The sequence below is a fragment of the Hylobates moloch genome, unplaced genomic scaffold (genome assembly GCF_009828535.3).
Source record: "Hylobates moloch isolate HMO894 unplaced genomic scaffold, HMol_V3 SCAFFOLD_1, whole genome shotgun sequence".
Lineage (NCBI taxonomy): Eukaryota > Metazoa > Chordata > Mammalia > Primates > Hylobatidae > Hylobates > Hylobates moloch.
The window spans coordinates 14,708,468-14,726,881 of NW_026652276.1; the positions used below are offsets into that span (position 1 = coordinate 14,708,468).

Consider the following 18,414-nt stretch of genomic DNA (forward strand, 5'->3'; position numbering starts at 1 on the left):
GCAAGAAGGGATGAGACCCACATATGGTGGGCATGGAGGCAGCCCTGACTTGAAAGCCTCATTCCCCATGGGAGCTGTTATCCACTGCACAGCTTTTGAGGACCCCACCAGGGATTGCCAGTGAGGGAACCCTTGATGCAGGCTCCCCACAGTTCTTCCAGACCAGATGCAAATTTTGCAACTGGGGATTGATTTTACTATAAGCAATACTGCCTAGGAAGGTAGTTGACAGTCTAATTTTTATCAGAGGAACAGAACCAGGGAGTTAACCAAAAGTCAAATTCTCATGCAGTAGGAGAAAGGACTTGCTAGGCTTTTACCCATAGGGATGGAGGATGATGGAGTCTATCTATGTATCTTCTCAAGAGAATACGTAAGAATGTATTTGATTTGTAATCCCACCACCTCCCTTGATCTACTTATTTCTATATTCTGTCACATATGATATTAGAGAATGGTTTGACATAAATCTCTTATTCTGTATTTAAGGCATATCACACACGTTGTTTCCAGTATTTGAGGCATAACACACATGCTTATATTATATATATGTATATAAAGATGTAAAATGTGTATATTGGCCAGGCGCAGTGGCTGACGCCTGTAATCCCTGCACTTTGGGAGGCTGAGGCAGGTGGATCACTTGAGGTCAGGGGTTCGAGACCAGCCTGGCCAACATGGTGAAACTCAGTCTCTACTAAAAATACAAAAATTAGCCAGGTGAGCTGGTGGGTGCCTGTAATCCCAGCTACTCAGGAGGCTGAGGCAGGAGAATCGCTTGAACCCGGGAGGCGGAGGCTACAGTGAGCCGAGATAGCACCACTGCATACCAGCCTGGGTGACAGAGAGAGACTCCATTTCTATATATATATATATATTTAAAATATTAAGAAGTATCTAAGTTATTTATTTTAAAATTACATTTGCTTAAGAGTAACTGTCTCCTGAAATTATGGACTTTTGCATGTGTTTCTGTAACCTACAATGACTGCTTTGAGTTCATGGACTTTCAGTGGTTGGTAATTGACTCATGACATAACATTCCCAGGGGGATCATGAAGATGCGACCCCAGGTGGTAGAGGATTTCCTGGACTTCTGGGCCCCCCGGGCAAAGCAGGACCTGTGGGACCCCCAGGACTGGGATTTCCTGGTCCACCAGGAGAGCGAGGCCACCCAGGAGTTCCAGGCCGCCCAGGTGTGAGGGGCCCTGATGGCTTGAAGGGTCAGAAAGGTAATTTTTAAAAATTTTTGTTTATTTCAATAGCTTTGGGGTACAAGTGTTTTTTTTTTCTTACATGGAAGAATTATTAGTGGTGAATTCTGAGATTTTAGTGTGCCTATCACCCGAGTAGTGTACATTTTACCTAATGTGTAGTTTTTTGTATCCCTAGACCCTCTTCCTCCCTCACCCTTCTTTTTTTTTTTCAGTATTCAAGTGTTTTTCTTTTTCTTTTTTAAATTTTGCTTTAAGTTCTGGGATATATATGCAGAATGAGCAGGTTTGTTACATAGGTATACATGTGCCATGGTGGTTTGCTGCATCTATCAACCCATCATCTAGGTTTTAAGCCCCACATGCATTAAGGTATTTGTCCTAATGCTCTCCCTCCTCTTACCCCCGACCCCCTGACAGGTCTCGGTATGTGATATTCCCCTCCCTGTGTCCATGTGTTCTCATTGTTCAGCTCCCACTTATGAGTGAGAACATGTGGTGTTTGGTTTTCTGTTGCTTTGTTAGTGTACTGAGAATGATGGCTTTCAGCTTCATCCACATCCCTGCAAAAGAAAATGTTCTCATTCTTTTTTTATGGGTGCATAGTATACCATGGTGTAGATGTGCCACATTTTCTTTATCCAGTCTATCATTGATGGGCCTTTGGGTTGGTTCCAAGTCTTTGCTATTGTAAATAGTGCTGCAATAAACATACGTTTACGTGTGTCTTTAGAGTAGAATGATTTATAATCCTTTGGGTGTATACCTAGTAATGGGATTGCTGGGTCAAATGGCATTTCTGGTTCTAGATCCTTGAGGATCCTCTCACCATGGTTGAACTAATTTACACTCCTACCAACAGTGTAAAAGTGTTCCTATTTCTCCACATCCTCTCCAGCATCTGTTGTTTCCTGACTTTTTAATAATCTCTATTCTAACTGCCATGAGATGGTATCTTATTGTAGTTTTGATTTGCATTTCTCTAATGACCACTGATGAAGAGCTTTTTTTCACGTTTGTTGGCCACATAAATGTCTTCTTTTAAGAAGTGTCTGTTCATATCCTTCACCCACTTTTTGAAGGGGATGTTTTTTTCTTGTAAATTTGTTTAAGTTCCTTGTATATTCTGGATATTAGACCTTTGTCAGTTGGGTAGATTGCAAAAATTTTCTCCCATTCTGTAGGTTGTCTGTTCACTCTGATGATAGTTTCTTTTGTTGTGCAGAAGCTCTTTAGTTTGATTAGATCCTATTTGTCAATTTGGCTTCTGTTGCAATTGCTTTTGATGTTTTAGTCATGAAGTCTTTGCCCATGCCTAAGTCCTGAATGATAATTGCCTAGGTTTTCTTCTAGGGTTTTTATGGTTTTGGGTTTTACATTTAAGTCTTTAATCCATCTTGGGTTAATTTTTGTATAAGATGTAAGGAAGGGGTCCAGTTTCTGCCTTCTGCATATGGCTAGCCAGTTTTCCCAGCACCATTAATTAAATAATTAAATGGGGAAAGGACTCCTTTCCCCATTGCTTGTTTTTATCAGGTTTGTCAAAAAGCAGGTGGTTGTAGATGTGTGGTGTTATTTCTGAGGTATCTGTTCTGTTCCATTGGTCTGTATATCTGCTTTGGTACCAGCACCATGCTGTTTTGGTTACTATAGCCTTGTAGTATAGTTTGAAGTCAGGTAGCTTGATCCTTCCAGCTTTGTTCTTTTTGCTTAGGATTGTCTTGGCTATATGGGCTCTTTTTTGGTTCCATATGAAATTTAAAGTAATTTTTTTTTCTAATTCTGTGAAGAAAGTCAATGATAGCTTGATGGAAATAGCATTGAATCTATAAATTACTTTGGGCAGTATGGCCATCTTCATAATATTGATTCTTCCTATCCATGAGCATATAATGTTTTTCCATTTGTTTGTGTCCTCTCTTATTTCTTTGAGCAGTGGTTTGTAGTTCTCCTTGAAGATGTCCTTCATATCCCTTGTAAGTTGTATTCCTAGGTATTTTTTTCTCTTTGTAGCAATTGTGAATGGGAGTTCACTCATGATTTGGCTCTCTGCTTGCCGATTGTTGGTGTATAGGAATGCTTGTGAATTTTGCACATTGATTTTGTATCCTGAGACTTTGCTGAAGTTGCTTATCAGCTTAAGGAGTTTTTGGGATGAGACGATGGGATTTTCTAAATATACGATCATGTCATCTGCAAACAGACAATTTCACTTCCTCTCTTCCTATTTGAATGCGCTTTATTTCTTTCTGTTGCCTGATTGCCCTGGCCAGAACTTCCAATACTATGTTGAATAGGAGTGGTGAGAGAGGGCATGCTTGTCTTGTGCTGGTTTTCAAAGGGAATGCTTCCAGGTTTTGCAAATTCAGTATGATATTGCCTGTGGGTTTGTCATAAATAGCTCTTGTTATTTTGAGATATGTTCCATCAATAACTAGTTTATTGAGAGTTTTTTCAGGAAGGGATGTGGAATTTTATTGAAGGCCTTTTCTGCCTCTGTTAAAATAATCGTGTGGTTTTTGTCATTGGTTCTGTTTATGTGATGAATTACATTTATTGATTTGCATATGTTGAACCAGCCTTGCATCCCAGACTTGATCGCGGTGGATATGCTTTTTGATGTGCTGCTGGATTCCATTTGCCAGTATTTTATTGAGGGTTTTTGCATAGAGTTTCATCAGGGATATTAGCCTGAAAATTTTTGTTGTTGTTGTGTGTCTGCCAGGTTTTGGTATCAGGATGATGCTGGCCTCATAAAATGAGTTAGGGAGGAGTTCTTATTTTTCTGTTGTTTGGAATAGTTTCAGAAGAAATGGTATCAGCTCCTCTTTGTACCTCTGGTAAACTTTGGCTGTGAATCCATCTGGTCGTGGTTGGTAGGCTATTAATTACTGCCTCAATTTCAGAACTTGTTATTGGTCTATTTGAATAACCAAATAAACCAGATTTGAATTCTTCCTGGTTTAGTCTTGGGGCATCCTCCCTTTTCTGAATCTCTGAAGTCCCTTATATCTCTCTTATGCCTTTGCATACTCATCACTTACCTCCCACTCATAAGTGAGAACATAGGGTTTTTGGTTTTCCACTCCTGTGTTACTTCACTTAGAATTATGGCCTCCAGCTCCATCTAAGTTGCTGTAAAAGCCATTGCTTTGTTCCTTTTAATGGCTGAGTGGTATTCCATGTTTTTTGTATACCACATTTTCTTTATCCACTCATTAGTCAATAGGCACTTAGATTGGTGCCACAACTTTGCAATTGTAAATTGTGCTGCTATAAACACACATGTGCAAGTGTCTTTTTCATATAATGACTTCTCTTCCTTTGGGTGGATACCCAGTAGTGGGATTGCTGGGTCGAATGGTGGATCTACTTTTATCTCTAGAGAATCTCCACACTTGTTTACTACAGAGGTTATACTAATTTACATTTCCACCAGCGTTGTATAAGTGTTCCTTTTCTCCACATCCATGCCAATATCTATTGTTTTTTGTCTTTAAATAATGGCCATTTTTTGCAGGAGTAAGGTGATATCTCATTGCAGTTTTAATTGGCATTTCCCTAATGATTAGTGATGTTGAGCATTTTTCATATGTTTGTTGGCCATTTGTATATCTTCCTTTGAGAAATGTCTATTCATGTCCTTTTCCCACTTTTTAATGAGATTATTTGTTTTTTTCTTGGTGATTTGTTTGAGTTCTTTGTAGATTCTGGATACTGGCCCTTTGCTGGATGCATAATTTGCAAATAACTTCTCCCATTCTGTGGGTTTCCGTTTACTCCACTTACTTATTTCTTTTGCTGTGCAGAGGCCTTTTAGTTTAATTGGGTCCCATTTATTTATTTAGTTTTTGTTGCATTTGCTTTTGGAGTCTTATTCATGAATTTTTTGCCTAGGCCAATATCTATATGAGTTTTTCCAATGTTGTCTTATAGAATTTTGATAGTTTCAGGTCTTGCATTTAAGTCTTTGAACCATCTTCAGTTGCTTTTTGTGTAAGATGAGAGATAGGAATCTGGTTTTATTCTTCTAATACATGTAGCTTGCCAGTTTTCCCAGCATCATTTTTTAAATAGGGTGTCCATCCCCGAATTTTTTGTTTTTGTATGCTTTGTTAAAGATCAGTTAGCTGTACATATTTGGCTTTGTTTCTGGATTCTCTGTGCTGTTCCATTGGTCTATGTGCCTACTTTTACACCAGTGCCATGCTGTTTTGGTAACTAAAGCCTTGTAGTATAATTTAAAGTTCAGTAATATGATGTCTCCAGATTTGTCCTTTTTGCTTAGGATTGCTTTGTTTATTCAGGCTCTTTTTTGGTTCAATATGAAATTCAGGATTGTTTTTCCTAATTCTATGAAAAATGATGTTCATATTTTGATGGGAATTCCACTGAATCTGTAGATTACTCTTGGCAGTATGGTCAGTTTCACAATATCAGTTATCCCAATCCATAAACATTGGATGCATTTCCATTTGTGTCATCTATGATTTCTTTTAACAGTGTTTTGTAGTTCTCCTTTTTGAGAACTTTCACCTCTTTGGTTAAGTATATTTTTAGTTATTTTATTTTAGTTTTTACAGCTGTTATAAAAGGAATTGAGTTCTTAATTTGATTCTCAACTTGATTGTTGTTGGTGTATAGCAATGCTACTGATTTATGTACAATGATTTTGTAACCTGAGACTTTACTGAATTTGTTTATCATATCTAAGAGTATTTTTGAAGAATCCTTAGGATTTTGTAGGTGTAAAATCATATTATCAGCAAACAGTGATAGTTTGACTTCCTCTTTTCTAATTTTGATGCTGTTTATTTATTTCTCTTACCTAATTGCTCTGGTTAGTACTTCCAGAACCATGTTGAATAGAAGTGGTGAAAGTGGGCATCCTGGCCGGGCGCGGTGGCTCACGCTTGTAATCCCAGCACTTTGGGAGGCTGAGGCGGGTGGATCACGAGGTCAGGAGATCGAGACCATCCTGGCTAACACAGTGAAACCCCATCTCTACTAAAAAAAAAAAAAATACAAAAAATTAGCCGGGCGAGGTGGCAGGCGCCTGTAGTCCCAGCTACTCGGGAGGCTGAGGCAGGAGAATGGCGTGAACCCTGGGGAGCGGAGCCTGCAGTGAGCCGAGATCGTGCCACTGCACTCCAGCCTGGGCGACAGTGAGACTCTGTCTCAAAAAAAAAAAAAAAAAGAAAGTGGGCATCCTTGTCTTGTTCCTGTGATCAGGGGGAATGCTTTCAACTTTTTTCCATTCATATGATGTTATCTATGGGTTTGTCATATATAGTTTTTATTATTTTGAGGTAGGTCCCATCTATGCCTTGTTCGTTGAGAGTTTTTGTCATAAAGGAATGCTGGATTTTGTTGAATGCTTTTTCTGCATCTATTGATCATATGGTTTTTGTTTTTAATTATGTTTATGTGATGGATCACATTTATTGACTTGCATATATTAAACCATCCCTGCATCCCTGAGATGAAACCCACTTGATCATGATGAATTCTCTTTTTGATATGCTGTTCAATTCATTTAGCTAGTACTTTGTTGAGGATTTTTGCATCTATGTTCATCAAGGAAATTGGGCTGTAGTTTGTGTGTGTGTGTGTGTGTGTGTGTGTGTGTTTCTTTTCCTGTTTTGGTATCAGGATGACACTAGCTTAATAGAATGATTTAGGGAGGATGCCTTCTTTATCAATCATTTGGAATAGTTTCAGTAGGATTTGTACCAATTCTTTTATTTGAATGTCTAAGTAGAATTTAGCTGTGAATCCATCTGATCCTGGGTTTGTTTTGTTGGGAATTTAAAAATGACTGATTCAATCTCACTGCTTGTTATTGGTTTGTTCGAGGTTTCTATTTCTTCCTGATATAATCTAGTAGGATTTTATGTTTCCAGGAATTTGTCCATTTCTTCTAGATTTCCTAGTTTGTGTACATAAAGGTATCCATAGTAGTCTTGAATGGTCTTTTGTATTTCTGTGGTGTTGGTTGTAATGACCCCAGTTTCAGTTCTAATTGAGCTTATTTGGATCTTCTCTCTTCTTATCTTGTTTAATCTAGCTAATGGTCTATTGATTTTGTTTATTTTTTCAAGGAACCGGCTTTTTAACCAGCTTTTTATTCATTAATTTTTCATATTTTTTTGGTTTGCATTTCATTTGGTTCATTCTGATCTTTGTTATTTCTTTTCTTCTTCTAGCTTTAAGTTTAGTATGCTTTTGTTTTTCTAGTTCCTTGAGGTGTGACTTTAGATTGTCAATTTGTGCTTTTTCAGACTTTTTGATGTAGGCATTTAGCACTATAAACTTTCCTCTTAACACTGCTTTCGCTGTATTCCAGAGGTTTTGATAACTTGTGTCAATATTATCATTCAATTCAAATAATTTTTAAATTTCCATCCTGATTTCATTGTTAACCCAGATATCATTCAGGAGCAGATTATTTAATTTCCATGTATTTGTATAGTTTGAGGGTTCCTTTTGGAGTTGATTTCTAATTTTATTCCACTGTGGTCTGAGAAGATACTTGATACAATTTCAATTTTAAAAAATTTATTGAGACTTATTTTGTGGCCTTTCATATGGTCTATCTTGGAGAATGTTCCATGCTTCTGAGAAGAATGTGTATCTTGCAGATTTTGGGTAAATGTCTGTTAAGTTAATTTGCTCTAGTGTGTCACTTACATCCATTGTTTCTCTGTTGACTTTCTGTCATGAAGATCTGTCTAGTGCTGTCAGTGGTGTATTGAAATCTCCCACTATTATCGTTTTGCTGTCTATCTCATTTCTTAGGTCTAGTAGTAACTGTTTTATGAATCTAAAAGCTCCAGTGTTTGGTGCATATAAATTTATGCTTGTAGTATCTTCTCATTGAATTGATTGTTTTATCATTATGTAGTGACATCTTTGTCTTTTTGTTTTTGCTGTTGTTATTTTGAGGTCTATTTTTTTCTGATATAGGAATAGCTATCCCTGCTGGTTTTTGGTTTCTATTTGCCTGGAATACATTTTCCTGCCCCTTTACTTTGAGTTTATATGAATATTTCTGTGTTAGGTGAGCCTTTTAAAGACAGCAGATATTTGGATTGTCATGTTTTTGTCCATTTTGCCATCTTTTAAGTGGAGCATTTACACTCAACATGAATATTGAGATGTGAGGTATTGTTCTCTTCATCATGTTGTTACCCAGATAGTTTTCTTTTCATTGTGTTATTGTATTATAGGCCCTGTGAGTTCTAAACTTTCAAGATGTTCTATTTTGGTGCATATCAGGCTTTTGTTTCAAGGTTAGAATTCCTTTTAGCATTTCTTGTAGTGCATGTTTGGTAGTGACAAATTTCCTCAGCACTTGCTTGTCTGAAAATGACTTTATTTCTCCTTCATTTATGAAATTTAGTTTTGTGGGATACGAAATTCTTGGCTAACAGTTGTTCTGTTTAAGGAGGTTAAAGATAGGACGCCAATGCCTTTTGGCTTGTAAGGTTTCTGCTAAGAAGTCTGCTGTAAGTCTGATAGGTTTTCATTTGTAAGTTATCTGATGCATTTATCTCACTGCTCTTAGAATTCTTGCCTTCATTCTGACTTTAGATAGTCTGATAACTATATGGCTTGGTGGTGAAGATCTTTTTGCAATGAATTTCCCAGGAGTTCTTTAGGCTTCTTGGCTTTGGCTATCTAGATCTGTAGCCAGGGCATGGAAGTTTTCCTCAATACTCCCTCAAATTAGTTCTTTTTTCTTCTCCCTCAGGAACACCAATTATTCTTAGGTTTGGCTGTTTTACTAATACCATATGTCTTAGAGACTTTGTTCATTTCTTTTTTTCTTTATTTTTGTCCGATTGGGTTAATTCAAAAGCCTTGTCTTTGAGCTCTGAAATTCTTTCTTCTACTTGTTCTAGTCTATTGTTAAAACTTTCCACTGAATTTTGTAATTCCCTCAGTATGGCTTTCATTTGTTGAAGTTCTGATTGGTTTTTCTTGATTATATCTGTCTGTCTAGAGAATTTTTTTGTTCATATCCTGAATTGCTTTTTAAATTTATTTATCATGCTTTCACCCAGAAAGGTAATTTTGAATTTTTTTTGGCAGAATGTCACATGAAATCATGGAAGCTAAAATGAGTTGCTTCTGGGCAAAGTTATTATAGCTATGGCATAACAGCTAAATAAAATGTCATCCAGGCACTGTTCAAACCTTGTACCTTGTTAAACAAATAAAAGCATTACAACACAATCGATAGTTAAAACACATCCTTAAGATGCTAAAATATCTTTGTTGTTTTATTTATTTGACATACCAAAATTGCTTTTCCTTCATTTCTCAGTATGAACTCAGACTATATTAAAATTACATATATGTATATACAGTATATATATATACTCAAAGTATAGAATCATTTTTAAAGTCTTTTGAGATAATACTATATATTTTAATTTTTAAAAACTAGTATGTCGTTTAAACTATCCTTGTCCATGAAAAACCATTTGTTGGCATTCTAGTGAGAAAAAATAAGGTATTTTAAATATATTTTACAGTTATGTGAATTTCCAACAATAAAATGACTTTCAGGATTATAGCTGAAAACTCTTAAGAAGGTGGCAAAAAAGTTTTAAGTTTTTTTCTTTTATAATACGTATATATATCTTGAGCTACATTGCTAATTGTGAAGTTTAAAATAAAGTAATATCCTTAGTTCTTGTTTTTTTTTTTTTTGAGACGGAGTCTCGCTCTGTCGCCCAGGCTGGAGTGCAGTGGCGCAATCTCAGCTCACTGTAAGCTCCACCTTCCGGGTTCATGCCATTCTCCTATCTCAGCCTCTCCGAGTAGCTGGGACTACAGGTGCCCGCCACCACACCCGGCTAATTTTTTGTATTTTTTTTTTTTTTAGTAGAGACGGGGTTTCACTGTGGTCTCGATCTCCTGACCTCGTGATCCGCCCGCCTCGGCCTCCCAAAGTGCTGGGATTACAAGCGTGAGCCACCGCGCCCGGCCTAGTTCTTGTTTTGATAACATAGAAAGGCAAGCAAGTATCTTGGTATTTGATAAGGTATAAATTCATGGTCTAGAACCCAACAAAATCTGATGTCATTTTTATTCGTCTCATATATCTTTGATCTGAGAGCATATAAAGAAATGCATTATGAGATATTATTTCTATTATAAAAGATAAACATTCCATTTTAGGAGACAGGAACTGAGAGGCTCAAACTTTGGTATCTTATTGATGATAGCTATCTCTCTAGAAATTTTTTCATTCATACCCTGAACTCCTTATTAACTTTCTTTAAATCTTTCTTTAACATGAGGGATGATGCTACTAGATTGCGAAGTCATTAGAAAAATGAGACAATATATTTGAAGCACCTAGCCCTCAATAAATGGTAGCTATTCACATTTAGCCGAGCGTCTTCATTTGCACAGTTTCCCCATGTTCATAGTAAGAGTCAGATTTTCTGAACTCAGCATTGGACACCTGCTGCTATTTCATGATTTGTCGAAACTTCTCATTGTATTGTGTTAGATATGCATTTAATAGATCTCCATTACATTATTATTATTATCTACTACCCATGTAGTTCATCTCCATTACAATTTTATCATCTACGTTGCTTTTATAGATTATTGAAACTTATACTTTTTATAATCAATATATTTCTTTTCTTCATTATGTTTATTACTCTTCTGACGGTAGAAATTCAGATTTCAGGAAAAATCTAAAAATTCTCTATGAAAGCAGCTTAAGTGATCTAATGATGCTTGGGAGTCTTCTTTTTCTTTGACTCTACATATACTATACAGAAAAATATCTTGAGGAAGTTGTCATTGAGACAGACTCACATTGCACTGGGCTGCAAGTTATGTGAATGCTGCTTTTCTTTTCTCATTCCAGGTGACACAATTTCTTGCAACGTAACCTACCCTGGGAGGCAAGGCCCTCCAGGTTTTGATGGACTTCCAGGTATTATCAATGAGAAGTTACTGTCTTATATACTTCTCAGAGTAAAAAAAAAAAAAAAACCCAGTAAGACAGATAAACCAATAGTGAATCCTCAGACTAGTTAGGACATTTCCAAAGTTTTGAGGGACCGTAGATAGGGGAAAACAGCATTTGTAGTAATTTGTAGTTGGGCCTCTAGTCTGCTGGTTCAAGAACACTCCACGTGGGCTTTTCAAATCTTTGTGCAACAAAATTTACCTTGATTTGATTACATATCAGTTAAAATGTCTGTCCCTTGAAAGTTTTTTTTTTGAGATGGAGTCTCACTTTGTCTCCCAGACTGGAGTGTAGTGGTGTGATCTCAGCTCACTGCAACCTCCGCTTCCCAGGTTCAAGTGATTCTTCTGCCTCAGTCTCCCAAGTAGCTGGTACTACAGGTGCCCGCCACTGTGCCCGGCTAATTTTTGTAGTTTTGGTAGAGACAGGGTTTCACCATATTGGTTAGGCTGGTCTCGAACTCCTGACCTTGTGATCCACCCACCTCAGCCTCCCAAAGTGCTTGGATTACAGGTGTGAGCCACTGTGCTCAGCCTAAAAGTTTTAAAACTGTATCTTCTTTCCTTTCCTGTGCCTCAAGAGTGATAATGATCATTTGTTTATTGATTGTAAGTTTTACTTTCCAAGAGAACCAACATTTGATCAGAAACATTTGAAAAAAATTTTTTTTGCCCAAATAATTGCCCAAATATCTCTGTCCTCGTTTGCACATTCATGCAACAGCTTCATTTGAATCAATCACTTATTTTTAGATGAATTAAATCCAAAATCTATCTAAGATATTTTGCCTAACTCTTCTTTGTTTCGAGTTCCCTACCCATTCATTACTAGCATGAATAATGACTGACTGACTCTTTCTACCATCAAATTTCAAGACAATAATGTGTAAATAATCTCAAAATCTCAGTGGGCTACAACAAACACTTATTTTCTATCTTATGGGTCTGCAGGTTGGTTGGGTTTAGCTGATCTAAGATGGTCTCTGATGGCTTAGAGTGTAGCTCCAAGTTAGGTTTGGGGTTGCAACATGCATCTCATTGCAAGGCCAGGCTTTTCTCATGTGATTGCAGAAATGCAAGAGGGCCGGCTCAGCTCACAGGCTCCCTCCACACCTCTGATTGGATCATGGGCATTCATTTCCTATTTCCCAAAACAAGTCACATGACCAAGCCCTGGGTAAAAGGGCAGGGAATTACACTCTGCCCCACCACAAGGCAATGACAAGAGTGCGGAAATATAATTCCGTATCAGCAGAGTGGAGAATTGCACGTTGATGGATTGAACGTTCATTTTTACTTTTACTGGTCATGGATGGATAAAAAAAAGTTTGATTACTTTCAGCAGCTGTAACTTCGAGAGAAGTGAATACTCAAATTTTAATTTGACAGTTGTGCCTCCATTGAAGTTTATGATTTATAAGTTATTTTAGCTGAGATAACTCCTTGTAGAAAATCACAGAAGGTTTAAAATAGATTCTGTAGGCCGGGCGCGGTGGCTCATGCCTGTAATCTCAGCACTTTGGGAGGCTGAGGTGGGTAGATCACAAGGTCAGGAGATGAGACCATCCTGGCTAACACGGTGAAACCCTGTCTCTACTAAAAATACAAAAAATTAGCCGGGCGTGATGGCGGGCGCCTGCAATCCCAGCTACTCTGGAGGCTGAGGCAGGAGAATGGCGTGAACCCAGGAGGCAGAGCTTGCAGTGAGCCGAGACCACGTCACTGCTCTCCAGCCTGGGTGACAAAGCAAGACTCTATCTCAAAAAAAAAAAAAAAAATTACTTTTTGCAAGTGCTTTTTGCCTATACTTCATTTAAGGGCAAATTCAGTAAGATGCAGGGAAATAGATTTTGGTCTTTAATCTGATCCTTTCTTGTCTAGATAGACACTGGCCACCACCTCTTTACCCCTACAAGTGCGGACAATGGTTGCATAGTCGTGTTTCAGACCTAGCATGGGAAGATACCAAAAAAAGTCATCTGAATGGTGGTGAAATTTCCAAAGGCTTTCAGGAAGAATCCTTCACAGGATGGCTTCTGAGAAAGTGCCTTAACAAAATCACTCCTAGAAAACATTTATTTGGAGCATATGACTTACAATATAGTTTTGTAAATCAGGATAGGCAACATCCTTACTTCCATAAAGTAGAAATATTCTAAAAGGACTTAACATAGACTTAAAAAAATCATCTCATTTTGTTCACATTAGATTTTGTTTTATTGAGTCTGTGTTTTGTTGTTATTGTTTAGGTCCAAAGGGATTTCCAGGTCCCCAAGGTGCCCCTGGGCTGAGTGGTTCAGATGGGCATAAAGGCAGACCTGGCACACCAGGAACGTCGGAAATACCAGGTCCACCTGGTCAGTGAGATTTTTTTTGTTTGTTTGTTTTTCTGCTTTGGGAATATCTATCAGGAACTTTTTAACATTTCTACCGATGGATAATTTCATTGAGGAAATGGTCCAGGGATCCCTAGATAATAGGGAAATGGTGTTTCTTGATAGACCCTTAGCTATATTGTGATAACTTTCAGATTATAATTTTATAAGTTGTCAAGGCTCCTTCCACCTTGAAGCATAAGTTATGGGCTAGTATTTGTCTATTATGTTGTTGAAACTACTCGGTCCAGCCAGAATGTTTGCCAGAGAAGGAGAGCAATTAGGGAGACATCGTTGGCTTATAGGAAACACAAAGTTGCAGTTTCTCCCTCTACAAAAGGTGGCAAAACAACGTTACCTGTTAAACTGCTCTTAATTTTAGTAAGTACCCCTGTGTTTTTAAGAAAAGTATTTGTATCAAAGTCAGTCTTATATGTATTGGTTCTATACTTGCACATGTTATCATTAAAAATATTTTTTTTGTTGTTAAATAGGTTTTCGTGGTGACATGGGAGATCCAGGTTTTGCAGGTGCAAGGGGGTCCTCCCCTGTTGGGCCCCCAGGCCCTCCCGGGTCACCAGGAGTGAACGGTCAGAAAGGAATCCCGGGAGACCCTGCATTTGGTCCCCTGGGACCCCCGGGAAAGAGGGGTCTTTCAGGAGTGCCAGGGATAAAAGGACCCAGAGGTGATCCGGGATGTCCAGGGGCTGAAGGTATGAGGGCTTTGCTGTCCTTTTGGTGCACAGAGCTGGCTCAGTTTTGGAACAGGTCACTGAAGAATGTTTAGATTATTTTGCCTTAGGCATGTAGAATATAAACAGTTTACCCAAGTGTTTTCCCTCATTTGGGGTGCTGGTTACATTTCAAATAACCTGAATCTCCAGGCTTGCCTTTGCATTTTATTGGTTGTTTTCAAATGCAGGGCAGCTCACTGTGGTTCATTCAACTCAATTTGATTCCGCAGCTAGTATGTTGGTGCTGCAAAGGCCAAGAGCAGGGACTGTGTAACCTGTCTGGGGCTGTTGCCAGGTGGAAGGTAGGCAGGACTGATTGTAAGAGGAAGAGTAGTTTAGAGGCTGGAGCTGTGAGCTGGCATCTGGGAACACTGTGGGAGAGCCGTGCATGAGCTGAGCCTAGAGGACAAGCTGTCTTCAGACAGGAGACAGGGTAGAGGGACTTTCATTCCATTTGGGGTGGCAGGCAGGGCATCAAACACAAGAGAGGGAGATGGCCCGGACACTGATTCATATCCTCTTCTGAAATCAGTAAGGATCCTTCAGGATCCCCAGTGGAGTTTTTCAGGTTTTAATATACTTAAAAATAACCAAGTGGGGGTGGGGCAGCTCATTAAAATTATTGTCTTCAGGACCCCAGTCTGAGGAATTCTGATTCATTATTTCTGGGGTGGGGCCCCACATTCTGAACTTCAGTGGCCCTCTTGGGTGATGGTGATCAAGATGTGGACCACAGATCAGATGTTTACAAAGAACATTCTGGTTCTTTTCTAAAAGTCGGTGGGCCAGTGTTTATTAGGCTTCCACTAGAGTACATTATCACAGGACATGTGGAGGAGAGGAGGAGAATTAGCACCCTCAAGGAGCTTGCATGGAGGTTTGTAAATAAAAATATTCATATTCAAAGAAACAATTAATTGGAAAGTAACAGGTGAAACATGATGTAAGTCAATAAAAATAATGACCCAGTAATCTGACTATCTCACTTGTGAAAATATATCTAGGGGAAGTGTTCAATGGAAGAAGGTTATAGATATGAAAATGCCCTTGTAGTATTATCCACAGCAGAGGAATAATTGGAAAGAACAAAGACAGACACACACACACATACACACACACTCTATCTCTCAAAGGAATACCATCCAGCCATTAGCAATTTAAATCATATTTGTAAAGACTGCAACAAAATGGAAAACATTTGCAGATTAATATGCAATCTGATGTGCTCCAACAACTGAATTTGCACTGTGATCACTATTTTTAAATGTAAACATATGAACCAAAATGTAAAGAAAACGTAGGAAAACAAAGTAGATTTTTGGGTTGGGGTGTGGAATTATGGGGGATGTGCTTTCCTGAAGATTATGACACTGTCTTTCCAGTGAGTAGAAATTTGAGAATACAAGTGATGAAATCTCTCATAAAATGCAAATTCATGAAGTGCAAACTGGGTTTGTAAATATTGTAGAGATTTGGTGTAAAGCCTGATGCAAAGTTAGAGTTTAATTAAAATTAGGAAGAACGAAGTGGTTTCTTATTTGCATAGGCAACTGCAGTCCACATAACCTTATCAAGTAACTCACTTAGCAATGCGTTGTTTCTCTGTTCATAAGGCACTCATTACATCTATGATAAGAAAATCCATTCAAAGACTTAACCCATTTTAGCACTGATTCAGGATGAAAATGTTCACCTCCAGTATTGATATGCGTGAACAATTCATCATGGGCCATCTGTATAGTTTTTTGTCATGAATGTCATGGATACATTGTATCATTTCAGGGCCAGCTGGCATTCCTGGATTCCCAGGTCTCAAAGGTCCTAAAGGCAGAGAGGGACATGCTGGGTTTCCAGGTGTCCCAGGTCCACCTGGCCATTCCTGTGAAAGAGGTGCTCCAGGGATACCAGGGCAACCGGGACTCCCTGGGTATCCAGGTAGCCCAGGTAAGTGTCAAGAACTGTGAAGGGTCTGGGGCTTACCCTACTTACAACTAAATAAGCTCCCCTTTTACTCTTTTATGGATGCTGCCAGAAGCAAGAGTCCTGAGTCAGAGACAAAGGACTTCGTTACTCATGAGTTTCATGTTGGTTTGCATCACTTCTCCATGTCACCCAAGTCTCATGGGGCAACATAGTGGGCTAGTTGGCCACACACACAGTGGGCTGCATTATATGAGAGGAGCCCTGAGCCAAGGAACCACTGCTTTATAGCAACCTGTGAGAAAGCCTGCTTTTCCTATTGAGGAAAGTGCTATATCGTCTATCAAGGGTGCTTGCTGAAAAACACAAGCTTGAGAAGTTTCCCAGGTAAAGAGCATCAGGATCGTGCATTCTTGGCATACCCAGGAAGACATAGGAACACAAGAGACCCCTGGAGTTTCTCCTAATACAAGGTGCAGGGAGGCTGCTTTACTCCATTCGCACTGCTCTACCAAATACCTTAAGCTAGGCAATTTATAAACAACAGAAATTTGTTTCTTATGGCTCAGGAGGCTGGGAAGTCAAGCTGCCAGCAGATCTGGTGTGCCTTCCTCGTGTCCTCACAGGCGGATGGGGTAAACAGCTCTTTTGCACCTCTTTAATAAGGTCACCAATCTTATTCATGAGGGCTCTGCCCTTATGACTTAATCACCTCCCCAAGACTTCACCTCTTAATACTATCACATTGGTGATTAACTTTCAACATATGAATTTTGGTGGGACACGTTCAGAACATAGCAGGGGCTGTTTTCAATATGATCTTTATTTCACTATTCACATTGTTTACTCTGTCATTTAAATCCCATTGCTTTTATCCAAATGCAGTAATATATGCACTCGAAAAATTAAAACCAGATTGAGGCAAAACTTTCCGCTACAGCCATATTTCTAGCACCCATAATGCTAGACATCGGCTCTGACTTCTGCTTGAAGTTCACTCGGCTGTAGAGCTTCAGGAAAAACCTGGAAAGTTTTCTTCTATTAGTTTCCCTCCACCAAGAGGAAATACAAATACAATGTTTGTTTTTTCTTTTTGTTTTCTGTTAAAAATATTTTTATAATCTTTATTCATCCCTACTGGGAAACATTTACTCAAATGATCTGCCTTTCTATTTATGGCAGATAGAAAAAAATATATTCTTAGATTGATGGAAAGTTGCTACTATTATTTTAGCCAACAAATATTGTTTTACTGTTGTTTAATGCATTGTTTAAGCTACTGTATGTTTTTCCTGCTGTGTGTGAAGCCAGTGTTCAGCCTTCACACACTGTGGTCACTGTGGTTTGTCTTAGGTGCTCCAGGTGGGAAAGGACAGCCGGGAGATGTGGGGCCTCCCGGGCCAGCTGGAATGAAAGGTCTCTCCGGACTCCCAGGACGGCCTGGGACACATGGTCCCCCAGGCCTCCCAGGAATCCCAGGTCCCTTTGGGGATGATGGGCTACCTGGTCCTCCAGGTCCAAAGGGTAGGTAGTGTGCTTTTCCATGATGTCCTCCCATCTTAGAAACATGAAATCCACTGCCAAGTGAAGACTGGACAGATGACCACTCAAAAAGAGTTAACTGTTAGTCTGGCTTTGTCCTTCCCTTAATGATGCCTCCCTTGCTCTTGTCTTCTGTATCGTTATTTCCAGTGGCAGAATGTTTCTGTGCCGGTCAATGGGAAAAGGGGTTTGAAGGTGTTAGGGCCACAGAATTCATGAGGAATGGGTAGCACGGTAAACTCCTAGGGTTGGGAAAGGTGCATTTTTATTTTGGATGGGGTCCCCACTCTCATCCTACCCCGAATTAGGGGATCAAGACTCAGACACATCAGGGCCCACACTTCAGGTCTGTAGGTAGGAAACTGAGGACAGGGCTCAGAGCATGGATTTTTTTTTTTTTTTTTTTTAGGAGACAGGATCTTGCTATTTTAGCCAGGCTGATCTTGAAATCCTGGCCTCAAGGATCCTCCTGCCTTGGTCTCCATAGTGCTAGGATTACAGGTCTGAGCCACCGTGCCCAACCGAGCCCAGCTGCTAAGTGCAGTGAGGTTGACAATTGTTTACCTTGAATACAAACTCAGTGTTAGGCAGGAGTTTGCATCTGTAGATGAACTACAAGAAACACAATAT

The 18,414-nt window shown here is 39.0% G+C and overlaps 1 protein-coding gene across 1 annotated transcript in view; it reads left to right on the top strand.

Moving 5' to 3' along the window:
* COL4A4 (collagen type IV alpha 4 chain) overlaps positions 1–18,414 on the top strand; it is a 171,457-nt gene that overhangs the window by 96,710 nt on the left and 56,333 nt on the right. The window contains exons 25-30 of the mRNA XM_058437866.1: positions 1,049–1,232; positions 11,110–11,178; positions 13,463–13,570; positions 14,083–14,301; positions 16,105–16,266; positions 17,596–17,766. Of these exons, the coding sequence (XP_058293849.1) occupies positions 1,049–1,232; positions 11,110–11,178; positions 13,463–13,570; positions 14,083–14,301; positions 16,105–16,266; positions 17,596–17,766 (913 nt within the window). The remainder of the gene's footprint in view (positions 1–1,048; positions 1,233–11,109; positions 11,179–13,462; positions 13,571–14,082; positions 14,302–16,104; positions 16,267–17,595; positions 17,767–18,414) is intronic.